At 45.0% G+C, this 27,859-nt stretch overlaps 1 protein-coding gene across 3 annotated transcripts in view; it reads right to left on the bottom strand.

Annotated features, from left to right (window-relative positions):
• castor1 (cytosolic arginine sensor for mTORC1 subunit 1) overlaps positions 1-27,859 on the bottom strand; it is a 75,481-nt gene that overhangs the window by 21,683 nt on the left and 25,939 nt on the right. Inside the window, exons 3-5 of one of the 3 annotated variants that reach the window (XM_084307982.1) lie at positions 6,186-6,379; positions 2,621-2,756; positions 2,204-2,381 (exon numbers count right to left, since the gene is read on the bottom strand). In XM_084307982.1, the coding sequence (XP_084164108.1) occupies positions 2,204-2,381; positions 2,621-2,756; positions 6,186-6,379 (508 nt within the window). The remainder of the gene's footprint in view (positions 1-2,203; positions 2,382-2,620; positions 2,757-6,185; positions 6,380-27,859) is intronic. The other 2 variants (XM_084307983.1, XM_084307984.1) reach the window with 2 other exon arrangements.

Genomic DNA, 27,859 nt, shown 5'->3' with positions numbered 1-27,859 from the left:
CATCTTCTAACTACACACCCTCAAGACCCCTCCGCTCTACATCTTCTAACTACACCATCAAGAACCCTCCGATCCACATCTTCTAACTACACACCCTCAAGACCCCTCCGCTCTACATCTTCTAACTACACACCCTCAAGACCCCTCCGCTCTATATCTTCTAACTACACACCCTCAAGACCCCTCCGCTCTACATCTTCTAACTACACACCCTCAAGACCCCTCCGCTCTACATCTTCTAACTACACCATCAAGACCCCTCCGCTCTACATCTTCTAACTACACCATCAAGAACCCTCCGATCCACATCTTCTAACTACACACCCTCAAGACCCCTCCGCTCTACATCTTCTAACTACACACCCTCAAGACCCCTCCGCTCTACATCTTCTAACTACACCATCAAGACCCACCTGCTCTACATCTTCTAACTACACACCCTCAAGACCCCTCCATTCTACATCTTCTAACTACACCCTCAAGACCCCTCCGCTCCACATCTTCTAACTACACACCCTCAAGACCCCTCCGCTCTACATCTTCTAACTACACCATCAAGACCCCTCCACTCTACATCTTCTAACTACACCCCCTCAAGACCCCTCCACTCTACATCTTCTAACTACACCATCAAGACCCCTCCACTCTACATCTTCTAACTACACACCCTCAAGACCCCTCTGCTCTACATCCTCTGGCCGCCTCAGACCCCCTCCTATCCGAGCTCCGGAGGGGTCATCAAAGAGAAGCCGGCTATTCTCTGTCCTTGCTCCACAATGATGGAACGAACTTCCCACCACAGTTAGGACAGCCGAAACCCGCCCAATTTTACGCCGTCGACTAAAATCACACATCTTCAATAAAAAAAATGTTTATCTACTTTTTCTCCTTTTTCTGTGATTTTTCTCCCATCCCAATTTTTCCTCTCGTGCCAATTCTCCCTCCCGTGTCCTGATCGTTGCTCGCATGTGCCCCCCACTGGCCGGTCGTAGGGAGGGTAGAAACCCATCACATGTCCCCTCCGATACATGTGGAGGCAGCCAGCCACTTCCTTTCACCTGCCAGCGCGGACTCTCATTGGCGAGGTGTAACGTGTGGGAGGCTCACACTGCCCCCGCCATCTCCTGTCTTTGTTGTGCAGGCGCCCTGACCGACCTGTAGGAGTCGCTGTTTACAACGACCAGATTACCACCCATCGACTTCCCTCCCGCTGACTCTGCCAATTGAGTCAGTATGACGGCCGGCCCAAGCCGGAGGCAACGCTGACAGCCGGATTCGAGACCGGTGTCTCTTGCGTTGGTGACAAGCGCAATGTCCGCTGCGCCACCCAGCCGCCTTCTTCAATAAATATTTGAAATGAAGAAGGGGGGAAAATACTAACCTTCATACTCACTATGCACTTTGCCACAAAATAATCTTCCTTGCCTATATTACTACCTACTATGCTTGAGGCTGGTCTTCCTGTGTATTGGGTTCTGGGTGGAGTGAAGCCTGGTCTGGCTCTTGAGGGTGGTCTTCCTATGTTTTGGGTCAGCACCCTTCTCTCTTCCCTCTTTTCTCAGTCCTCAGAATAAACTGAGTAGCATAGATGGGTGGCAAGGGAATTGGGTTTCTTCATTGAGCGTTCATCCTTATCATTAGGGCACATTAGGGTATCTTGTGTTTTATTATGAATTAATAAAAAAAACTTTACTACTATGCACTCAAGACTGCAGCACCCAAGTTCCAGCACTGTTTGATGAACATTGTTACTCAGCTGATAGAGTTGTACCCTTCCTGCTGACTTGTTGTTCTGACAGAACTTTGCTTTGGATAAAAGCGTCAGCTAAATGTAAATGTAATGTCATCATGTCGTTATCCATGTGATCACTGGACTATAATGGGAGAGATCAGAATGGAGGCCTTGCACGGAATGCTGCCGGTAACATAGCAGCCATTGTTTTGTACATGGCGATGGAAGAGACAATGGTTGCTATGTGCAAAACAATGGTTGCCATTTGCCAGAAATATATCCTCAAAATATATCAACAAAAACAACCATTTGTCTCATTACTGGATCTTATAAATAAGTCACAGTAGAAGAGTAATATCATGCTTTTCGTGGTTACCAATGGTTACAGGCAGCCATGCTGGAGGAAAGAGAACGTTCTCTACACAAGGCCTCCCATCACTCCCTCTTCCCGTGTCTGTGAAGGAGGCTCACCTGTTGGAGTAGAAGAGCACATCGAGGAGGGTGGTGGCGATGGCCGGCAGTGTGTCTGGGTCCAGAGACATCACACAGAACTGGTTCTGCGGGATCAGCACCGGATGGACCGTAGGCTGGGTGGCTGGTAGGACAACAGGAACAATAACTAGACCTGACTCTACCGTGGCCAGGTTTCCTAAAAGAGAACCCAAAGCATAGTAAGGTAGCTCCCTCATAGTCCCATTCATAAATTAATCGATCGGTTTGGTCTTAAGTCGACCAAGTGTTTGTTAGTCGAGTAGGTGTTTCACATCTCGAAACCCAGGGCATTTGCCCAGTATGCCCAGTCAGAGTCAGTAATCCCGGCATGCGAAATCAGTGTATTTAGGCTGGCACAGCAGAATATTGAGACAGTGAGAGTAATTTTGGGGGTACCTTCTTTACCGTTCTTCTGGCAGCCGTTGTGCACGTCCTGACTGTGCACAGGGACCGACTCTCCGCCCACCTCTCTGAACATGTTGAACTCCTCCTCCAGAGTGGTGACGACGATCGAAAGGTCTTTCTCTCGCACCTACGAGAAGATAGACGCGCGAGTTAAAACGAGGACACAGTCAGGGACCGAAACTAAAGCCCGCCGCCCGCCAGGGGCGGTCAGTTTTTACCGTTGGCGCTTGACACTTAGAGGGCTGCCCGCCGTGTGACGTGTAATCAATCAAGTTCATAACGATACTCTTATTTTGAAAATCTGTGCGGGTCTCATTTCCGCCCCAAGCGCATCTCCAGTCATAATATCGATGGCTCTGGCAGTTAGCAACAATTAGGTTCGTATGATACTCTTATTTTGAAAAAAAAACGTGGCAACGAGTCATATCCGCCCAGCCCTGCAGCGGGATACTATTGGCTAAGGGCTTCTGCTCGCAGTGCTCATGTCAACACAGGCAGTCTGCTCTAGAAGAGCGGACCTCCGTTACTGTTTAAACAATGACCCAGTCAACTATTCACTTTTAGTTTAATACATGACGAGGCATTGTCTAACGGTATCTAGCTGGCTAGCTACTGATAGCTGCTGATATCAACAAATGCTCCAGCAATAGTCGACTCGAGTGCATAATACCTCCGTTCCCTCGTTAGCTCGCGTTAGCTAGCTCACGTTAGTTGATCTGTCCCAGTAAACTAAATTGTCTTAACGTTATCTACCGGGCTAGCAGTAGCTACAGATAGCTCCTGATATCAATGTCTTATAACATTGATTGAATGCGTATTCTAGCTGAGGGCATGTTGAATGTGATTTGACACAAGAACAGTAACGTTATAAATGGGTCCAGCTGCATCGCCGGAGAATCCTTGCATGCTGAATGTAGGGTCTAGCTGAATATAGGGTCTAGCTGCAGGGCCGGAGAATCCTTGCTGGAGCTGGAGGCTACTCAAGTATACACACACAGACAGTGGAGCTGTTTGCAGATAGCAAGCATTTTGACTTATTGCGTGGTGGCGATGTCTCACAGATAATACAACTACAAGTATGATTATATAATATATATTTTATTTAAAAAAACTTTTTATATAAAATATATATATATTTTTTTTTAATCAAATTTTTTTTGGCAGGTAAGAAATATGCTTGGCGGGTAGACTCTTCCCATCTACCCGCCACTGGCCGGTGAGTCAAAAAGTTAATTTCGCTCCCTGGACACAGTGTCGTAGATTCTCGCATTGAGCTGGTCTTACGCAAGGTGCCATACCTGTGAGCCACCACTAGAGGCAGAGAGTGGCTAATAGTGAGTGAGTGAGTGAGTGCGTGAGTGAGTGAGTGAGTGAGTGCGTGAGTGAGTGAGTGAGTGCGTGAGTGAGTGCGTGAGTGAGTGAGTGAGTGAACGAGCGAGTAAGTGAGCAAGCGAGTGAGTGAGTTTGGTGGTCACAAAGGTAATTTGCATCTAAAGAAAATTGTATTTAAATTTCACACTTTCAACATAATATCTTCCATTTCCTTTTCACCTTCATAGGGTAGCATAGAGTACTTTATTTACCCAAATTAATGCATTTTGAACTGACATTATTATAGCACAATGAAATGTGACGTTCTTAACCATTTGGTCAGAACCTTCTGGGCAGCTAATCCATCTCACCGTGTCTGTCTGTCTTTCTGTCTGTATCCATCAATCTTCAAATCACAACACCGTCTCTTATTAAGAAACAAAGAGAGACTACTTCTTCTGAACTGATCCTGTATGTATGTGAAGGAGCACCTGCTGACAGAGCGGTCAGTGAAGGCAGTGATGATCACCTGACTTTGAAAACACGTTTGCACCCTCAGCTCCATTGAGTTTTAATGTCTTACTTATTAAAATGGTGAGTGGGTGAAATACTAACAGCAAGACTAAGAGTTTAAGGCCTGTTAGGGGGACTAGTGTCAGTGAGTCTAGAAAGGTACCATGTAACATTTACACACAGACTTCACTGAGAGATATAAGATATTCCTTCATTGATCCCCTCTGGGAAATTCAGGCACCATAGCAGCAGGGGGGAGGGGAGGCACATGTAGTAGAAGACATGATACAGTTCAAAAAGAATTGTACAGTGGAGAAGTAAAAATTTAATAAAAAGAAGCAGTGTAAACAATATAATTGACTCGGAGCATGCGCATATGGGCAAGTAGGCAGTGTAAATAGGCATGTATGCCCTCTGTTATATTTGCCTTACAATAAATATAGTTACAATATATAATAATCTAATAGGGATGCACGATAATTATCGGGCCGATATCAGCAATTATGATGTCATCCCGATAAACCCGATAACGTTATTAATAGCTCCGATAATATAATATATTTTTTGGTAAAAAAAAATGCGGTGTGGGTGAATTGGAATGAAGTGCGTTTGTTTTGACTGTAGGCTCCTCCCGTTTTGCCAGTACTGTGGTACGACTGATAGCGTGTGGTTTAGGAACAGGGCGTTTTACACAAATCCAGCGCTCCCTTTCTTGGCTGTGACGTAGCCACGTAAGTTTCTGAATCAGCGCGGACGTTAACAACAAAGATGGCCGCGTCGGTACTCGGAATTTCAGAGGAAAAAGTTTGCTTGCTATTTGTAATAAATGCAATGCAGAAGTTCCACAAGGAGGGAAAAGGGCAACAACTTGTAATACATCCAGCCTGACGGGTCACCTGCGGCATCACCACCGCTATGATGGTGTGTTAACTTAGAAGCCTACGACGACGCGAGGAGCTAAGCAAAGCTAGCCCCTTTCATGGCTGTGATGCAACCCTTGGTTGAATACGCAGTCACTTATTGCTCCGTCATTTCTGTCAAACTTCTTTAATTTAGCAAACGACTCATCAATAGGTACAAGCGTGCTCGCGCCGTCGTCGTGGGCTTTTAACACCGTGGCGGTGGTGATGTTGCAGGTGACTTGTTGTGGTGGTGATGTGTCCACTCAAAGCCTTTTTTTCAAGGCTCCGCTTTGAAAAAAGAAGAACAAAAAGCTTCGAGCGTCTTAGGTTGGATGTATTATAAGTTGTTGACGGATTGTGAATTTTCATTTGGAAAAATAAATATGGTCACTTTATCAGTCAAAACTGTTGTCTTGGCTTTTGTTTCCGTTGTATGGTTAGGTCACATTTAAGTTGGTGTTAAGTTATTGTCCTGGGAAGTCTTTTTATGTATTATTATTGTATTGTGATATGTTTTGTTTCATGTTGAAAAAAAAAACGTTGATAAAAAAAAAAGATATATATACATAATTTTTTTTTATAATACAATAAATATCGGGTATCGGTTAACGGCTTGAGGAGCATAAAGTTATCGGTATCAGTGTCAAAATCAATATCGTGCATCCCTAATATCTAATCTAATATATATAATCAAATAATATTTTTTTATATATATATTGCAACAACAGCAAATAACATGATCTCAAAGTTGCGATTGGAGGATCAAGAAAAAAGGGCGGGGTTCGAAGGTCAATCAAAAGAGCAGAATTAAAAGAGCGGGCGAGACTCACCAAGATGAAGTCCGTCTGATAGGTGGACAGCATGAAGACGGACACATGCTGCTGGGCCAATGGGGCGATGACCGACTTGGCGATCTTGGTCACGCCCACGGCCTGCGAGCTGCTGGAGGCGTTGCCGTTGGAGACCACGTTGAGTGGCAGCCAGACGGAGCCCTCCACCTGGAGGTGTTCTGAGGGCTGGAGCTCTGGGGGATGGAAGAGGCGAGTCAGTGAGTGAGAATGCACTGTTGTGAGTCAGTGAGTCAGAATGCTCTGTTGTGAGTCAGTACATAGTGGTCGGTGAGTCAGAACGCTCTGTTGTGAGCTGTAGCCAGCTATGAGGTGACCGAGGTCCGGTAACTATTTGTAACTATTAAAAAAAGAAAAAAAAGTATTGACTGACACTGGGCTGGCCCAATCACATATCTTACTAAGCACCCCCCCCGCCAGTCGTGCAGGTACATGACTGAGAGGGGGGCTGGTACATGACTGAGATGGGGCTGTGGTACATGACTGAGAGGAGGCTGTGGTACATGACTGAGAGGGGGCTGTGGTACATGACTGAGATGGGGCTGTGGTACATGACTGAGAGGAGGCTGTGGTACATGACTGAGAGGGGGCTGAGGTACATGACTGAGAGGGGGCTGTGGTACATGACTGAGAGGAGGCTGGTATACAGGACTGAGAGGGGGCTGGTATACATGACTGAAAGGGGGCTGGTACATGACTGAGATGAGGCTGTGGTACATGACTGAGATGGGGCTGTGGTACATGACTGAGATGGGGCTGTGGTACATGACTGAGAGGGGGCTGTGGTACATGACTGAGAGGGGGCTGTGGCACATGACTGAGAGGGGGCTGGTACATGACTGAGAGGGGGCTGGTATACATGACTGAGAGGAGGCTGGTACATGACAGAGGGGGCTGGTACATGACTGAGAGGGGGCTGGTACATGACTCAGATGGGGCTGTGGTACATGACTGAGAGGGGGCTGTGGTACATGACTGAGAGGGGGCTGGTAGATGACTGAGAGGGGGCTGGTATACATGACTGAGAGGGGGCTGGTACATGACTGAGAGGGGGCTGGCTGGTACATGACTGAGAGGGGGCCGGTACATGACTGAGAGGGGGCTGGTACCATGTGTTGACCTGACATGGTCAACACACATAGGCACAGTAGTAAAGAAGGCGAAACAGCGTCTCTACCACCTGAGACAGTTAAGGAAGTTCAGAGTATCGGGGAAGATACTCCAGTCCTTCTACTCAGGAGCTGTAGAGAGCATCCTGACCGGAAACATCACTGCCTGGTATGGAAACAGCACGGCACAGGACAAGAAGGCCCTACAGAAAGTGGTGCGCTCAGCCGAGCGTACCACGGGTATTGCACTACCCCCCCTGCAGGTTCTATACAACAAGAGGTGCAAATCCAGAGCCTGCAGGATAATGAAAGACCCTCACCACCCCAATAACAGCCTGTTTCAGCTGCTGAGGTCAGGCAGACGCCTGCAAATCCCAGCTACTAGGACAGAGCGGCTTAGGCTCAGCTTCTTCCCCCAGGCCATCAGAGCCATGAACAATGTACATTGAGTGCTCAGAACATTGAACTGTCCACACACAAGCACACATGAACACACACACGACACGCACACTGTGCACGCTCACACACGAGCAGCCACTTAACACTTTAACATGAGCGGGCACACACTCATGTCGCACACACGCACACTTATGGCCAAAGGAAAGGACACTTTAAATTAGAATAACAGGAACAGTGTATTGCACTACCAAAGCTAACTAGCATGTCACACATGCGCTGTAAATAACTATGTACAGATACCGAGATGTCACCCCATGTTACCTGCTACCTGTTACTGCACAATGTTGTTTCTTCTTTTGATTCTATTATATGTACCACTGTATTGCACATCGTTGCGGGCAAGACCACCCGCATTTCATTGTATACCTGTATGCCGTGACAATTAAAACTCTTGACTTGACTTGATGTATTGTGCATCATTGTAGGTCAAACCATTAAAAAGTAAATTTCCACGGCAGCCATTTTGGATTTTGGTCTCTCACAAATTTCCCCCGCCTTTTTTTAAAAATACACCCCGGCTAAATTAGTTTATTAACCCTCCTAGTACTAATACAGTCAACATATTCTTAAATAATAGCGCTGCCCGAGGCTGGGCATGATACAGTCAACATATAGCAAGAGAGAGAGCGAGAGAGAGCTCCCGTTCTACAGTCAATATACAGTGTTATCGCTGCACAGACCCGGCAATGCCCCTGACCCTCCACCAGAGCAAGGCCAGAGAGAGAGAGATAGAGAGAGAGCATGTCTGTTTGTGTGTGTGTGTGTTAGAGAGAGAGCATGTATATGTGTGTTAGAAAGAGAGAAATATATAGAGAGCATGTCATTTTGTGTGTTAGAGAGAGATATAGAGCATGTCTGTGTGTTAGAAAGAGAGAGAGAGAGAGAGAGCATGTGTGTTTGTGTGTTAGAGAGAGAGAGCATGTCTGTGTGTGTGTGTGTTAGAGAGAGAGCATGTATGAGAGAGATAAGCAAAGATGAGCCCCTAAAGGATATTCAACTTTTAATGGAAGAACAAAACAGAAGGAAAAGATAACTTCACAAAGGCAACATGAATATACATAGATCCAAAAGGACAAAGATCAACACTTAAATCCAAAGAGAAGAGGGTCTATACCAGAAAAAACAAAGTAGCAAGGAGCCAATGGCCGACATCAGCTAAATAGGCTAACTGCAAATAGAGTAGCCAGGTACTGACACCAGGCCACACACAGCTTTGGCCAACGCTACCCAAGCTACACAAACGACCAAGACAATTCACACACAGCACATGTCGTATCTCCAAATGTTGTGAAGTAACATCGTTATTAACAAAACATTCGGGAGGGGAAGGAAGGAAGAGTGGGGTAATGTCCAATGGACATCTTACCTGCACCAAGGAACGCAGGGCGAAAGGCCGCAACACAGGTCTCCATGTTGACCAAAGGCCTCTCGCTGGCGGGACAAAAAGAAGCTATGGCCGGAGCCTTGTCATGGTCAAAGATGATGTCGTAGTCAGAGTGCCAGGGCCTGCTATTCTCACGGCTAATGTCAATGGTCGTAGCACAAGCTAACAGCTAACTCTAGGCTAACTGATAGCATCAAGCTAACGTTCCCAGCCGAGCGAAAACGAGCAGCTAACGTCGTAGCTAAACAGCTAACAGTTAGCTCAACCCGGCTCTCGCTAACCACTAGCTAACGCAGAAGCAAGCTATGCGGCTACCACTGAAAAACTGTACAACGTGAGAAAAGCAATACAGGCCAACACTTCAGACAGCCGCTGTGTTTTCCTCTTCTCATCCGAAGAGGGAAGGGAAAAAGAAGGCAATACACGTCCCACTACAGAGTGGTGTTTACCATAGCGGTGCCGGCAACAAGTCCCTCGCGGACTATAGCCGACTTGAGCATGGAGATATTCTCATAATGAAACACCAAGCTCACCTCCCTCGCACCAGGTGCTGACACCAGGCCACACACCGTTAGCTACTACAACAGCTAGCCGGCCCGTTTGGCTCCCGAGAGAGAGAGAGAGAGATATCCACGGCGGGAATAGAATAGAGTGCATTAAAAACTCACCAAACGTCCAAGAGGATGGAGACAACCGCATGGAGTTGACTAAGTTCATCTGCCGAATGACCGTCCTCTTCATCTTGGCATAACAATGCTGCACGTGCTCTCTCTAGGTTAGCTAACGCTAGTTAGCCTTTAGCTAAGCTAGCTACTAGCCGACATCATCATGGCTATCCCGACTGAACCACACGTTAGCACTAAATATTATAACGTAGCTAAAGCTAAATAGCTGTCCCTGCCTTTAGCCGGGATGGCTAGCCTGACTGAACTGTCTAACATGCAACAACTTTCATCTTCAGTCCATCTGCCGAATGACCGTCCTCTTCGTTTTGGCTGGCATAACTAAGCATAACCTCCAAAGCTGCACACGCGAAATAGTCAAACGTAGCTGACGCACGCCAGCGTACACATAATGTAACCCCTCCCTTTTTGAAACCAATAGTATGTCTGCTGCAGAGCCCCAGAGCTCCAATAGAGAATAGTGCAGAGCCGCAGAGCCAGGAACATTCTACAAACGTGTCTAATGTGAAATATATAAGCATATAAGCAAAACTAGATTTTATGTCTGTGATGAAAAAGGGCCTCGCGGGAAGGGGGGCCTCGCAAAAAAAAATTAAAAAAATAAAAAAAATAAAAAAATAAAAAAAAAATTTTTATTTTTTTTTGTGCGAGGCCCCCCTTCCCGTGAGGCCCTGTGCGACCGCACTGCTCGCACACCCCCTGAGGCAGCCCTGCCTACAGGGAAAAACACATTCACAACAGGCAGCTAAGTTTATTTTCAGCCAAGTATGGTAATAAGGTAACTATTAGGATATATATGGTATGGATTACTTACTCTTAATAACTTATTACTATCTGTGGTAGCTCTAGTCTCCACCTACACAAATTGTTTTTGTGCTGTCCATTGACCATGCACCTTCACCTGGTAGGCACATTAACTGTAGGTCAAACTCCCCAAACAAACACACCATTGATTTAATTGCCATATAAATCACATACAAATATCTAACCATTACTCCTCTCTGAACATGAATATAAAACAAGGTGATCTACTAACTGTGTAAACCTTATGCAATATTAATCATTGATATTTGAATACTTGAAATCGGTATGAACTGAGTAGTTAGTATCAAATGAAATAAGATGGAACAGCTCCATTCCATCTCCAACTTGCACTGGTCCACTTGTCCATGGCACTTACTACCCAGCTTTGTAGTGGGTTGGGGGAATAGTACAGTAGGTATGCATATTTAAGGGAACCGCAAGGATGGTGTACTGGTGGGTGGTGTCCGACCGATTATAGTGGGCCGGTCTGGGCCACAAACATTTTTTTACCTCCCTAATTTCTAAACCCTGGCTACGGCCCTGATTGCTGCTCTGTTGTGAGTGATGCCACAGATTATTTGTAAAAAATTACTTACTAAAGTAATCTAGTTACTTTACTGATTACTTGATTATCAAAGTAACTTAGTTACTTTGAAAGTAACTAGGTTACAAAGTAGTCATCGTCCCCCCTGCTGCCACAACATAAGAATGACAACAGTTATTTTTTTAAATAATGCTTTATTGAAAGTGCATAATGTCATAAATCATGATGGGCTGCTCAGACAGGTCATCATGAGACGTCATCAGCCATCAGGCCATATAAGGTCACAGCTGTTCACTACTCAGGCTCTCTAGGACAGTGGTTCCCAAACTAAATAAAATAGAAAATGTATATAATATAATTTTAATAAAAATAAATTGTAAAACCGGTGTAATATAAAACATGGTATTATAGTTTGTTATTCTCTCAAATTAGGCTTATCATTATGGGTAAATAAATAGTGGCATTTGTGCGTGATGACAGTTTTACTGACGCACCTGCTCCTCTGCTCTGCACTTACCAGCGTAAAAGCAGTGGCTCAGCAAGCAAAATATATTCACTGCTGCATCCACAGGAAGGCCCTAGCTGCCAAAAAAATGCCTGCCGATCTCAAAACAGTTTTGGACGAAGCGGTAAGAACTGTACATTTTATCAAGGCCTGTCCATTGAATTCACGGTTGTTTGCAGCTTCATGCGATGAGATGGGCAGTGGATCACCGGCAATTACTTCTCCACACCGAGGTCTGCTGGCTATCGAGAGGAAAGGTGCTTGCTCTACGAGTTGCGTGATGATGTTTTTACTTGACTCAAAATGTGATCTTTCACATCGTTTCTGTGATGCTCAGTGGCTTGCCAAATTGGCATACATGGCAGATATTTTTGAGCATTTGAATGGACGCAATCGGAGTCTTCAGGGGACTTTTTTGCCCCTGCGAAGCAACATCACCCGTCTCATTAGGTAAGTGCTAACGTTAAACGTTATCCAGTCTCTCGCTCTCTCTCTACCTTTCTACCAAATCCATTCTGAGACAACGGACTCAGTGTGTACTACGCAAGTTGCGCGTAACATGAATCTCTCTCTCTCACTTTCTCTCAAGTAGCCAAATTACACTATAAAACGAACTGGATAGTTGATTTAACTTCATGCTATCATCAATGCTATGCAGTGTTATTAAGAAGGCACGACAACGCCTCTACTTCTCACTGACTGTAATGGCTTGAACATGCTTACAAATAGGGCTGGGCGATATAACGATAATTTTTTTTTTTTTGTGACCTGCAACAGGGCAGTTTTAAAACCAGAGACAGTGGACAGACTTGTCTTTCTTGCCTGCAACTTAAAGTAATGGCTTTGCTTGTCCAAATGACAATACTGACCAAATTGAGATTTATTTTTCTCTTGTCCATTTATTTTGTTTGCTTTCTAATTTAAAATACATTTTGAAACCGTCTGTACACAGTAGGCTATGTGTGCTAGCAGAGCTAGACTCCAGTCACGGTGCAAATGTGCGGTGGTTTGTCCACCAAAAAAGCGCCAAAAGATCGAAAATAAACTAGCAGAACCAGAACTGTTCAACTCTCCTGGAGCCACAGCCAGCAGAGAAGCCGGTTTACTTTCGCTTTTAAACCAGCTGCAGCCTGAGAACTGGAGTGTGAGGGGATGTAACACTAAAGATGGCGGCAACAACAAAGAATTGCTGCAAAATAAACATACATCTGTTGTTTAAAAAAAAATAAAAAATAAAGATTTTAATGATTATTTTTATTTTTTAAACTTATAACAATTTCGATAATTATCGATATCAAGAAATATGATAACATTATCATATAGTTATCGCGATATGATTTTTTGCCATATCGCCCAGCCCTACTTACAAACCTAATCATTCCACTTGTTCTGCCCTTACAGTAATGACAGATGACTGGCTCAAGGAAATTGATAACTCAAAGATGACTGGTGCAGTATTACTTGATTTTAGTGCTGCATTCAATGTCATAGACCATGATCTGCTCATCGGTAAACTAGAATGCTATGGGTTTTGTCCAACAGCCATCATATTTATGAAGAGTTATCTCACAAGTAGGACACAAAGCGTTTATTACACTGGCAGCTGGTCTCACTCTAAGGTCTTAGACTGTGGGGTCCCGCAAGGGAGCTGCCTAGGACCACTCCTATACGCCATCTTCACAAACGACTTACCATCAGTTCTGTGTAAAGCAACTGTACAAATGTATGCTGATGATTCCACATTGTACTATGCTGCAAAAACTGTCAGTGAACTGGACAATGTTTTATCAGCCGAGTTAAATATGGTGTTTGATTGGATAAAATGGAATAAGTTGGTACTAAACATCTCAAAAACCAAATCAATTATCTTGGGTTCAAGTCATAAATTGTCATCAATACCAAAAATTTGTTTGAACGTGTCTGACGAACCCATAGAACAGGTAAATAAAGTAAAATTACTGGGCATAATAATTGATAGCCAGCTGTGATGGGCAGAACACATTGATACCATAGTGAAGAAGATGGGGAGTGGTATCTCCATGGTGAGGAAATGTCTTTCTTATGTCCCTACATATATTGTGGGACAGGTGGCGAAATCTTTAATTTTATGTCACCTAGATTATTGTGCACCAGTAGGCCTGCCGCGATAAGCAATAAATCGATTAATTGCCGCGATAATTAAAATGAATGCAATGATTTTGACGGGCGCGATTAATTGCTATTTGCGCGTTTGTTTTAATGAGGCGGACCCAGTGCCCCTTGTCAGTCACTGTCCGTGTTGGGAGGCGGGCCGCTGGCTTTACTACAGAGCACAGCACATTGTGTCTATTCTACTAGCATTAACGTTACTCATACAAACAGAGTAAACACAGTTTTCAATCAATCAATCAACAACAACATTAACGAGACCCTCGTTGTGTCTATTCTGCTAACGCTAACGTTACCTCTCATTGTGTCTATTCTACAAGCGTTAACGTTAGCTAGGCTGTCTATGCTAACGTTAACGAGCATTAGGCTAACAAGCTGTAACGTTACCAGTCGCGTCTATTTGCTAACGTTAGCATTATGTAATAACCGGTTTAAAATGGATGGTGATTACCTCACGTTGTGTCTATTCTACTAGCATTAACGTTACTCATACAAACAATCAATAGCGAGTTATATTGATCACGCTATGTACGATAGCCATGCTAAAACGCTAGCACAACATTAGCACCTAACCTAACAACAAGCCTTAACAAGTCAGCGATCTTTTTGCGAGACTAAACTCTCCGCTCGGTGGCAAATTGTGTTGATGTCGGTTTTGTTTAATCAATAAATGAGGCAGAATACACAGTGACTGTATCCTTTGTTTATTGCACTTGTGCCTGCTGCAAACATAATGATTATGAAATCCTAGAGACGCGTCTCTATTCAGTGGTCTGCAGTGTTTCACGTGACTTTTCTGGTACCCAAAAAGTACCTGAAATAATCACAACAATACTTCCGGTCCGGTCGGTGGGCTTCAAAATAAAAGTCTTAAACACCGGAAAAGACGGAGCGGTGGGCTTCAAAATAAAAGTTTTGGGAAATAAATTTCTCCAAAAAAAAAATTCTCTAACCGGTCGCAATAATATCGCTTATCGCGATATTTTCGGGGGCAATTAATCGCCCAGCAAAATGTGTTATCGTGGCAGGCCTATGCACCAGTATGGTTCTCTGCATCCAAAGGTCAACTAAAGAAATTGCAAACTGCCCAGAACAGAGCTGCAAGGTTAGTTTTACATTGTTCCATGAGAACAAACACCATCACTATGCACCGGCAACTCTCATGGTTAACGGTAGAGAATAGGCTGGTTTTCAACAGTTAAATTTTTCAGGAACACTGTCTTTTCGTCTCAACCTGTTTTCTTATACAAACAAATTGTCAGATGCAGTCAGGTTCATTCTTATTTTACTAGGTCAGCTGATGATGGACAGATTATGTTACCACGTCCAAAATCAAATGCTTTAAAGAGGACTGTTGTTTATCGTGCCATCAATCATTGGAATAACTGCCCACTGAACATAAGTAAATTGAATAGTAAAGTGTCTTTCAAATACCACCTGAGAATGCACTACTTAAATATGTGAGCAAACTATTCTGATGTTGATAATGATGTCTACAATGTTTTACTGTTTTTAGATTATCATTGTTAATTGTGATTGTCATATGTATCTCATGTTGTTATTTTTTGTGTTTTCTGTTGTCTTTCTATGTGGACCCCAGGAAGACTAGCTCGCCACTTAGGTGACAGCTAATGGGGATCCTTTTAAACAATAAACAACAATAAACTTCCTTAGGAACTTAAGGAAGTTCAACGCGAGTCAGAAGATCCTCAAGAACTTCTACTCATGCACAATAGAGAGCATCCTGACTGGCAATATCACCTCCTGGTTTGGGAATAGCACCGCACAAGACCGTAGCAGACTACAGAGAGTGGCCCGTTCAGCCGAACGCACAATTGGAGGTGGGCTTCCCACTCTCCAAGACATTTACAACAAGCGGTGCATGGGTAAGGCTAAGAGAATAATCAAAGACTCCAGCCACCCAAACAACTGCCTCTTTGAACTGCTGCGGTCAGGCAAGCGATACTGGAGTCTCATGGCAAGCACAGAGAGACTCAGAAGGAGCTTCTATCCCCAGGCCATCAGGATGTTCAATGAACAATGAACAATAACAAACCATCAACTAGGGGTGGACGGTATAAACGGTATATGGTATAAACGGTATGAATTTGCTCTACGGTATGGATTTTGAGTATACCGTGTAACCGGTAGTGCAGCTCTAAAATAGCAATGACGTCATGTAACCACAGCGCGACTATTTCACTCGCATTTGCCCCTAAAAATAGATAGAATTAGTCATAGATAATAGATATGTGCGAACTGGAAAAAGTTATTTAGGAGGCTTCGCGCAGTGGGCGTGCCAGCCCCTACCGCACGCATGTAAACACGGGTCTAGTAGTCTAGTGGGACGGGACACGGGAGCTGTCGGCGTCTCCCTGAGCTAACGTTAGCTTAGCTACCGTTACAAAATGACCCAGTCAACTATTCACTTTTAGTTTAATACATGATGGGGCATTGTCTAACCGAACGGTATCTAGTCGGCCAGCTACCGATAGCTCCTGACATCAACAAACGCTCCACAAAGTCTAGTACTAGAGACGTGTATGCTACCTGTTAGCTCACGTTAACGCAAGTTAGTTCACCGTTCAAAACGAAATGTCCCATTGAACTAAATAATTCACTGAGGCGTTGTATTAACGTTATATATGCAGTAGCTACAGATAGCTCATGATATCAATGTCTTATAACACTGATTCGATGCGTATTCGAGCTGAGGGCTTGCTAACGTTATAATACCAATACAATAGGGTCCAGGTGCAGCGCCGGAGAATCCTGGCCGTAGCTCTGCTCGAGGCTACTAGAGTATAGGTCCAGGTGCAGCTCCGGAGAATCCTGGCCGTAGCTGGAGGCTACTAGAGTACACACAGACAGTGGAGCTTGTTGCGTGGTGGCGATGTCTCGCAGATAATACCAGTACAAGTCTAATTATATAATATATATATTTTATAAAAAAAAAAAAAAAAAAAAAAAATTATATAAAATAAAAATTTTTTTTTTATCAAAAACGATGATACCGTGATATATACCGTTACCGTCTATGCTTCAAATTATACCGTGATATAAATTTTAGACCATACCGTCCACCCCTACCATCAACACACCGACAGCACACACACCCACACTCACTTTAAATAAACAACACTGTAGCACCCACCAGGGTTTCCGTTAGAAAATATTGGTGCCGGTCAAATGGAAGAAATTCCGGTCAGAGTTTATTGAGCTTAAAAACAATTGATAGGCAGGCTATATAAAGAATGACATCCTCAAGGCATGCAGATTTATAATATTTTAACTTAAAACTAGGCTACTTTTGCGTATACAGTCATTATATTCCAAATAAAATAAGTCCAGAGACTCCGTGCTGCTGCTGACTTTAAATCAAATAGGTGTCTGTGGGCAGTCGGCCCGACATTAATAAACAGCAGTGTGTTATAATCACATTTTTATGAGCTAACGAATTCCGTTATATTGGACATTTGTATTAATTATATCAAGCGAATAACTGAGAAATTTGGCAGAGAGAGACGGCAACATTATCGTGAACGCTCTGTTGTGAGTCAGTACACAGTGGTCAGTGAGTCAGTACACAGTGGTCAGTGAGTCAGTACACAGTGGTCAGTGAGTCAGTAGACAGTGGTCAGTACACAGTGGTCAGTGAGCCAGAACGCTCTGTTGTGAGTCAGTACACAGTGGTCAGTGAGTCAGTACACAGTGGTCAGTACACAGTGGTCAGTGAGCCAGAACGCTCTGTTGTGAGTCAGTACACAGTGGTCAGTGAGTCAGTACACAGTGGTCAGTGAGTCAGTACACAGTGGTCAGTACACAGTGGTCAGTGAGCCAGAACGCTCTGTTGTGAGTCAGTACACAGTGGTCAGTGAGTCTGTACGCAGTGGTCAGTACACAGTGGTCAGTGAGCCAGAACGCTGTTGTGAGTCAGTACACAGTGGTCAGTGAGTCAGAACGCAGTGGTCAGTGAGTCAGTACACAGTGGTCAGTGAGTCAGTACACACTACAGTGGTCAGTGAGTCAGCATGCTCTGTTGTGAGTCAGTACACAGTGGTCAGTGAGTCAGTACACAGTGGTCAGTGAGTCAGTACACAGTGGTCAGTGAGTCAGTAGAGTCAGTACACAGTGGTCAGTGAGTCAGAACGCTCTGTTGTGAGTCAGTACAGTGGTCAGTGAGTCAGTACACAGTGGTCAGTGAGTCAGAACACTCTGTTGTGAGTCAGTACACAGTGGTCAGTGAGTCAGTACACAGTGGTCAGTGAGCCAGTACACAGTGGTCAGTGAGTCAGTACACAGTGGTCAGTGAGTCAGAACACTCTGTTGTGAGTCAGTACACAGTGGTCAGTGAGTCAGTACACAGTGGTCAGTGAGTCAGTACACAGTGGTCAGTGAGCCAGAACGCTCTGTTGTGAGTCAGTACACAGTGGTCAGTGAGTCAGTACACAGTGAGTCAGTGAGTCAGTACGCAGTGGTCAGTGAGTCAGTACGCAGTGGTCAGTGAGTCAGTACGCAGTGGTCAGTACGCAGTGGTCAGTGAGCCAGAACGCTCTGTTGTGAGTCAGTACGCAGTGGTCAGTGAGTCAGTACGCAGTGGTCAGTGAGTCAGTACGCAGTGGTCAGTACGCAGTGGTCAGTGAGCCAGAACGCTCTGTTGTGAGTCAGTACGCAGTGGTCAGTGAGTCAGTACGCAGTGGTCAGTGAGCCAGAACGCAGTGGTCAGTACACAGTGGTCAGTGAGCCAGAACGCAGTGGTCAGTACACAGTGGTCAGTGAGCCAGAACGCTCTGTTGTGAGTCAGTACACAGTGGTCAGTGAGTCAGTACGCAGTGGTCAGTGAGCCAGAACGCTCTGTTGTGAGTCAGTACACAGTGGTCAGTGAGTCAGTACGCAGTGGTCAGTACGCAGTGGTCAGTGAGCCAGAACGCTCTGTTGTGAGTCAGTACACAGTGGTCAGTGAGTCAGTACGCAGTGGTCAGTGAGCCAGAACGCTCTGTTGTGAGACAGTACACAGTGGTGACTCACTGACCACGGTGTACTGACTCACAACAGAGCGTCAGTATGCAGTGGTCAGTGAGTCAGTATTGCACAAGCTCGTCATCATGTTGTATTGCATCACTACTCTACTCTAGAACAACAGGGCCCCCACAGTAGGGTCAGTGGGTCAGATTGTGGCCCTCTGTGATGTTATTTCAGACCCTCCAGAGTGCCAGACCCCTGCTATAGAGGGTCGTGGTGGAGCTGTATGTGCAACCAGGAGACAGAAACCGAGGGTGGACATTAGACAAACGGGTCAAGAGAGTGGTGTATTAGAGGCCTCGTCTAGAACGGAATGTCTAAAATGTTGGAGAAAACAACGGTTACTACAGTATGTGTTGATGTGTAAATGAGAAATATATCAACAGAAATGTATGGAATGGTTCATTATTACTGGAGTTTGTGAACAAGTCAGTGGAACAGTAATAGAATCTTTTAACTACTCTACCCTACTGCACAGAAATGAAAGCATTTTATTTTCTAAAAGTGCTGACCAATGGTTACAAGCAGCCATGTTGGAAGAAGGACAACAACAGAAACAAGTCGGTGTAAGCCAAGGCCTCCATTAGCTCCTCCTTGCAACATAACCCACCCCCCCCTCCTCCACCCCCCTCCCCCCCCTAGCGACAGCACAGAGGCCTTGAGTGCAGTAGTGCACGCTGGCTATTTATACCGAAGTTACATAGCTAGAAGTTAAAAGATATAGCCACAGGATGTGGCTTTGGGCCAAGGCCACCCACATACATAGCCATCCTGTGTGAACAGATACCTACATACACACACTAGTGTTTTTCGATACATATCGATTCTGAATATTTAAAACAGTTTCAATACTTATTTCCCGCAATATCGATATTTAATATTTAATTTAATCAGGTTAAGGAAGGGCTAAAGGGTCAAAGAGTTCAACCGGGGTCTTGGCTCAGGCCTGGCTGGCTGGATCACCTCACACAGGACGGGAAGTGAAGACCGAGCTGTTCCACTGAGCTGCCTCTGCTGCTGCTGAGCCAACATGGACGGACAGGACACCATCCTCCCCTACCTTCCCCCAAACAAGGCCTGGAAACGGGCAGCTACCTGGGAAACAGGTGCAGATCCAGCGAGTGAGCAGCCAGGTGAACGGAGATGGGATGTGGGGGACGACGACGACATGTTTCAACTAGGGCTGGGCGATAAAACGATAACGATAACTATCGCGATAAATTATTTCCTCGAAATAAACATGAAACGTGGTCGCAAAGTTTCGATATATCGATTTTCCAAGCTTGGATATGAGCACACGCACTAACAACCAATCAGTGAAGGAGATGGCCGACAGCGAAGGAGACCCGCGCTGCACCTCTGGGTAGAGAGGTAGGACTCCAGTAGTAAACAAGGCTGGCTAGGATAATTAGCTTGCACGCCGCTATTTTATAGTTTACGTGCCGAGTGGGTGTGTGGCGTGAATTCTGAGGCCACGGTTAGAGTAGTGTGGGGTATGCGGTGGACGTCGTTGCAATGTATTGGGGCTGAACGGAGTATTTTAGGGTGATAGTTAGTACATTGTCATGGGATACACCGCTTGCTCTGGCTAACTGCTAACGTGCGCGGACTGATGACGACATCAACTCGAGACATTCGCAGCAGCAAAACAAGTCTATTAATAGCCCGTTCATCGGCGCCGGGCATAAGAAGTTAATTAAACTTGACAGAAATTATATCGACGATAATTATCGATATAGAGTTATATGAAAATAATTTTATCATTTTATCGCGATAACGTTTTTGTCCATATCGCCCAGCCCACGGCGGAAATATAACTCCTCTCCTGCTTCTAGAGCTCAGAATATACTCTGCGTTTTCCTTCATTTGGAGTCGAGTTGTGCTGCATCTCAGTCTGCTGAAGCTCTACTCCAGTGTATCTCAGTCTGCTGAAGCTCTACTCCAGTGTATCTCAGTCTGCTGAAGCTCTACTCCAGTGTATCTCAGTCTGCTGAAGCTCTACTCCAGTGTATCTTAGTCTGCTGAAGCTCTGCTACAGTGTATCTCAGTCTGCTGAAGCTCTACTCCAGTGTATCTCAGTCTGCTGAAGCTCTGCTCCAGTGTGTCTCAGTCTGCTGAAGCTCTGCTCCAGTGTATCTCAGTCTGCTGAAGCTCTGCTCCAGTGTATCTCAGTCTGCTGAAGCTCTGCTCCAGTGTATCTCAGTCTGCTGAAGCTCTGCTCCAGTGTATCTCAGTCTGCTGAAGCTCTACTCCAGTGTATCTCAGTCTGCTGAAGCTCTACTCCAGTGTATCTCAGTCTGCTGAAGCTCTGCTCCAGTGTATCTCAGTCTGCTGAAGCTCTGCTCCAGTGTATCTCAGTCTGCTGAAGCTCTGCTCCAGTGTATCTCAGTCTGCTGAAGCTCTACTCCAGTGTATCTCAGTCTGCTGAAGCTCTGCTCCAGTGTATCTCAGTCTGCTGAAGCTCTGCTCCAGTGTATCTCAGTCTGCTGAAGCTCTACTCCAGTGTATCTCAGTCTGCTGAAGCTCTACTCCAGTGTATCTCAGTCTGCTGAAGCTCTGCTCCAGTGTATCTCAGTCTGCTGAAGCTCTGCTCCAGTGTATCTCAGTCTGCTGAAGCTCTGCTCCAGTGTATCTCAGTCTGCTGAAGCTCTACTCCAGTGTATCTCAGTCTGCTGAAGCTCTACTCCAGTGTATCTCAGTCTGCTTTAGCTCTGCTCCAGTGTATCTCAGTCTGCTGAAGCTCTACTCCAGTGTATCTCAGTCTGCTGAAGCTCTACTCCAGTGTATCTCAGTCTGCTGAAGCTCTGCTCCAGTGTATCTCAGTCTGCTGAAGCTCTGCTCCAGTGTGTTTCAGTCTGCTGAAGCTCTACTCCAGTGTATCTCAGTCTGCTGAAGCTCTACTCCAGTGTGTCTCAGTCTGCTGAAGCTCTACTCCAGTGTATCTCAGTCTGCTGAAGCTCTACTCCAGTGTATCTCAGTCTGCTGAAGCTCTACTCCAGTGTATCTCAGTCTGCTGAAGCTCTACTCCAGTGTGTTGTATCTCAGTCTGCTGAAGCTCTACTCCAGTGTATCTCAGTCTGCTGAAGCTCTACTCCAGTGTGTTGTATCTCAGTCTGCTGAAGCTCTACTCCAGTGTATCTCAGTCTGCTGAAGCTCTACTCCAGTGTGTCTCAGTCTGCTGAAGCTCTACTCCAGTGTGTTGTATCTCAGTCTGCTGAAGCTCTACTCCAGTGTGTCTCAGTCTGCTGAAGCTCTACTCCAGTGTGTCTCAGTCTGCTGAAGCTCTGCTCCAGTGTGTTGTATCTCAGTCTGCTGAAGCTCTGCTCCAGTGTATCTCAGTCTGCTGAAGCTCTGCTCCAGTGTATCTCAGTCTGCTGAAGCTCTGCTACAGTGTATCTCAGTCTGCTGAAGCTCTACTCCAGTGTGTTTCAGTCTGCTGAAGCTCTACTCCAGTGTATCTCAGTCTGCTGAAGCTCTACTCCAGTGTATCTCAGTCTGCTGAAGCTCCTGCTGAAGCTCTACTCCAGTGTATCTCAGTCTGCTGAAGCTCTACTCCAGTGTATATCAGTCTGCTGAAGCTCTACTCCAGTGTATCTCAGTCTGCTGAAGCTCTACTCCAGTGTATATCAGTCTGCTGAAGCTCTACTCCAGTGTATCTCAGTCTGCTGAAGCTCTACTCCAGTGTATCTCAGTCTGCTGAAGCTCTACTCCAGTGTATCTCAGTCTGCTGAAGCTCTACTCCAGTGTATCTCAGTCTGCTGAAGCTCTACTCCAGTGTATCTCAGTCTGCTGAAGCTCTACTCCAGTGTGTCTCAGTGAACATGGAGTAAGCAAGCTATGAGTTGTTGTTATGCAGGATTTATTTTTTAACTTGAGACCCACTTCCCCTCAGATCACCGGTGACAGTTATAGTCCTCACCGTTGTATCATGTACAACAAGGTTGGGCGGTCCTCTCCTCTCTGGCAGAGAGACGTGATCTGCACTGGCATCTTGTTTCTATATAAAGCCATTGTTGGAGATATTTTACCATATATAACTTCCTTATTGGACTGGACCTCAGTCTGGACTTTATCATACTTGCTCCAATGATTGGGTAAACACTTCAGGCCCCCAGAGTTTGCACTGAACCTGGGAAATCTGCTTTTAGCTTCCGTGTCCCTGACGTGGAAATTCCTGCAATGCGCCTTGAGACTCGATGCATTAGTATCCATTGGTCAGTTTAAATCCTTAACACTTTCAGTGCCATCCACGTAATAGTGTTTTTGGATCGTTTCTTCTTTTATTCGATATTTTTATTCATTCACGGACCTCGTGATACCATAGGGCAGGGGTAGGCAACCCTAGGCACGCGTGCCTGCATAGGCACGCGGGGGCATTTGCATAGGCACAGGGGGCAGCAGTAAAAAATATATATATATATATATAATATTTTTTTTTTTTTAATATTATAGTGAAATATTTTGCACTGTTGTCACATTTATCTTGTTGAAATCCTCCCACAGGTTCTTTTTACTACCACATATTTAATTGAGACCCTTTATTTGTTTATTATTTCAATTTAGCTGGAAATACATTGCTACATCATTCAGTTCAACATTTGCAGATCCTTATAACAAAAACATTATTACGGTCACCGTTGTGACCAGTGGGATTAATCAACAAATTTTATTATTTATTTTTCTATTTCATTGAACATTGCACATGTTAAAAGCCATTTCTTTTACTCAAAATGTGAGTATTACCAAGTCAACTTGTGTTCTTAAAACAATGACAATAAACATAGTTTTATTAGGTTGAAATAATGTGGTTGTGTACTTATTTTTCTGTTAACTTATTATGGATTGAAAACTGAAAACCTTAATGCACAGTAACTGAACTCAATATTTTCTGGTAACTTATTATTATTATTTTTTACAGTGTAGTCTTGCGATCAATCAAAACTTATTTACACGATATACCTCACATTCACCCTCCATTCACATCCTGGTGTTCTCCTGGTGTTCTCCATTAGGCCTGTAGGTGGAGTTATGACAGCACACGTACAGTACACACACCGATGGTGTGTGATGTGTCCAAAAATGAATGGGCAAATGTGAGTGAAATGGTCGCACTGTATGCAGCTGTTTGTCTGCATTGCATCCCCCCCCCCCCAACTTGATTTAGGGTTGATACAACCATCATAATAATATTGTTAATAATAACAATAACAATAATGATGTAATAATGTAAAAACTATCATTAAAAATACCTGATTATGAGAAAAAAATTACGATGCATGGAATATTGTTGAGGCACACTAGTTACAACTATATTTCAAACAGGCACTCCATGTCAAAAAGGTTGCTGACCCCTGCCATAGGGAATGAGTCTGAGATCGCCAAAGTGCAATACCGGCCGCATCCTGCTAGGTGGCATTATCGAGCACCCTTTGAAACCCTATATCTCACCCTGTGTTACGTTTAAACCCCTATGGGCACTAAATTTAGACGGAGCCAAGTAAGTCGCTTCATCCGACCACTCCGAAACGAATCTAGCACACTCAATCCATAAATTGTGCCAAATTATGTCCGGGACCAGATGGACACCAATACTGTAAATCGCGAGCTGACAATTGGTATATTCTTTTTGGAATACCCCCGATCAAAGGTAAGGACTATCTGACGTCAATTCCAGCTTGATCGTACAATGATTTCATATCGATCCAGCTGATCAGCGTGTGTGGTGTTCAATACGAATGCCGTTAGTGGCGATCAAAGCATAAAGAAACGACCCCTCCCCCCTTCATGCATTCATGATGAAACATAATACCTATTATATACATTTGATTTGGAAATAGTAGCGTGTCCAGGCAAGAAACGCCAACGCTTATAGAAGAATTCACGTAGCTCCCTATAACTCGGCTTCCAGGAATGATCCGGGATCACTCTGAAATTATACTTATATTCACCACAGGATAACGCACAAACGTATGCATGAATTTTTCTTCTCTTTTTTGCATGTTTGACGGAAGAAAGTCACTGTCAAATGACCATAGTATTGTATCCATAGCTATAATTATAGCATATAGATATAGCTCTCCAAACATAGTGACGCACAGTGAAAATATGCTATGGAAACCTGGCACTAGATTAAATAAAAATATGGAATTTAATTTAATTTCCAATTCAAAACTGTACGCAAGACTTCTGAGGGAAGTGCAAGTGTTGTCAACAGACGTCTTCTCCGCTTTCAAAAGGCCCACTGTTCTGGTTGGCACAGTTTGTCAGAGGCAACCCATTGTGGCTTCTCTGTACTGGCTCTCACCTCTTAAAATAGATGCTCAGACCAGCGTTTCCGTTAGCCGGTAATTACCGGTATTTGACTGGCAAAATCTGTTGAAGTCCGACATATTTAATCTCTCCGGTCATAATGTCCGGTGAAAATAATTCCCTCTAAACACAATTAGATTATTTGAATTGTATTAAAATAGGCTAAAATTATATAGCCTATGCGATGAACGAAACAATCTCACCAAGCAGCCGGTCTAATAATGACATCCTGCTGTCAGCGCGAGCTGGCTGCTGATATATTTACGTGAAGCATGGCTTGGCAGGGTGCAGTACTCCAATTCAGCCATTGGCAATTCAGCTGTTGGGTGGGGGCGCTGCTGACACCACTGCTCTGCTCTGCCTGCTCCAAGTGCTCCATGCTTCACGTAAATATATCAGCAGCCAGCTCGCGCTGACACAGCGGTGCCAAATTTCTCAGTTCTTCGCTTGATATAATTAATACAAATGTCCAATATAACGGAATTAGTTAGCTCATAAAAATGTGATTATAACAGACTGCTGTTTATTAAGGTCGGGCAGACTGCCCACCGACACCTCAAGTCGGCAGCAGCAGCACGAAGTCTCGAGGGACTTATTTTATTTGGAATATATTAATGACTGATACGCAAAAGTAGCCTAGTTTTAAGTTAAAATATTATAAATGCCTTGATGATGTCATTCTTTATATAGGTCTATCAATTGTTTTTAAGCTCAATAAACTCTGACCGGAATTTATCCCATTTGTCCGGTAGATTGAAATCTACCGGACACTCAGACCTGCAAAAAAAAATTCTAACGGAAACCCTGGCTCAGACAGAAGGAGGGAGGGAGGGAGAGAGAGGGAACCCTGAGGCAATACATTGTCTTTAATATCTAGATCTGTGTGCAAAGTAAATGCCTGGATGACAAAGTGGTTGGAGCAATAAAGCATACAGGAAGCTGTGCTGTTGACTTTGTCCCAAAGAGTGTCGAGTGAGGAACAAGGGTGCGTTCCAAAGAGTGTTGAGTGAGGAACAAGGGTGCGTTCCAAAGAGTGTTGAGTGAGGAACAAGGGTGCGTTCCAATGAGTGTTGAGTGAGGAACAAGGGTGCGTTCCAAAGAGTGTTGAGTGAGGAACAAGGGTGCGTTCCAAAGAGTGTTGAGTGAGGAACAAGGGTGCGTTCCAAAGTGTGTTGAGTGAGGAACAAGGGTGCGTTCCAGAGTGTTGAGTGAGGAACAAGGGTGCGTTCCAAAGAGTGTTGAGTGAGGAACAAGGGTGCGTTCCAAAGAGTGTTGAGTGAGGAACAAGGGTGCGTTCCAAAGAGTGTTGAGTGAGGAACAAGGGTGCGTTCCAAATAGTGTTGAGTGAGGAACAAGGGTGCGTTCCAAAGAGTGTTGAGTGAGGAACAAGGGTGCGTTCCAAAGAGTGTTGAGTGAGGAACAAGGGTGCGTTCTAAATAGTGTTCAAACATCTGTCTCACCTGGGTCACCTCTCTCTCTCACCTGGGTCACCTCTCTCTCTCACCTGGGTCACATCTCTCTCTCTCACCTGGGTCACATCTCTCTCTCACCTGGGTCACATCTCTCTCTCTCACATGGGTCACCTCTCTCTCACCTGGGTCACATCCCTCTGTCTCACCTGGGTCACATCTCTCTCTCTCACCTGGTTCATCTCTCTCTGTCTCACCTGGGTCATCTCTCTCTCTCTGTCTCACCTGGGTCATTTCTCTCTCACCTGGGTCATCTCTCTCTGTCTCACTTGGGTCATCTCTCTCCGTCTCACCTGGGTCATCTCTCTCTGTCTCACTTGGGTCATCTCTCTCTCTCTCACCTGGTTCATCTCTCTCTGTCTCACCTGGTTCATCTCTCTCTCTCTCACCTGGTTCATCTCTCTCTGTCTCACCTGGTTCATCTCTCTCTCTCTCACCTGGTTCATCTCTCTCTGTCTCACCTGGTTCATCTCTCTCTCTCTCACCTGGTTCATCTCTCTCTGTCTCACCTGGTTCATCTCTCTCTGTCTCACCTGGTTCATCTCTCTCTCTCTCACCTGGTTCATCTCTCTCTGTCTCACCTGGTTCATCTCTCTCTCTCTCACCTGGTTCATCTCTCTCTGTCTCACCTGGTTCATCTCTCTCTCTCTCACCTGGTTCATCTCTCTCTGTCTCACCTGGGTCATCTCTCTCTGTCTCACCTGGTTCATCTCTCTCTGTCTCACCTGGTTCATCTCTCTCTGTCTCACCTGGTTCACATCTCTCTCTCTGTCTCACCTGGTTCATCTCTCTCTGTCTCACCTGGGTCATCTCTCTCTGTCTCACCTGGTTCATCTCTCTCTCTCTCTCACCTGGTTCATCTCTCTCTGTCTCACCTGGGTCATCTCTCTCTGTCTCACCTGGTTCATCTCTCTCTGTCTCACCTGGTTCATCTCTCTCTGTCTCACCTGGTTCACATCTCTCTCTCTGTCTCACCTGGTTCATCTCTCTCTGTCTCACCTGGGTCATCTCTCTCTGTCTCACCTGGTTCATCTCTCTCTCTCTCTCACCTGGTTCATCTCTCTCTGTCTCACCTGGTCCATCTCTCTCTGTCTCACCTGGTTCATCTCTCTCTCTCTCACCTGGTTCATCTCTCTCTGTCTCACCTGGGTCATCTCTCTCTGTCTCACCTGGTTCATCTCTCTCTGTCTCACCTGGTTCATCTCTCTCTGTCTCACCTG

The sequence above is a fragment of the Notolepis coatsorum genome (assembly GCF_963971535.1).
Source record: "Notolepis coatsorum genome assembly, chromosome: 2".
NCBI classification, from domain to species: domain Eukaryota; kingdom Metazoa; phylum Chordata; class Actinopteri; order Aulopiformes; family Paralepididae; genus Notolepis; species Notolepis coatsorum.
Note: the sequence above shows the minus strand (reverse complement) of the source record. Positions and strands in the feature narration are given on the sequence as shown.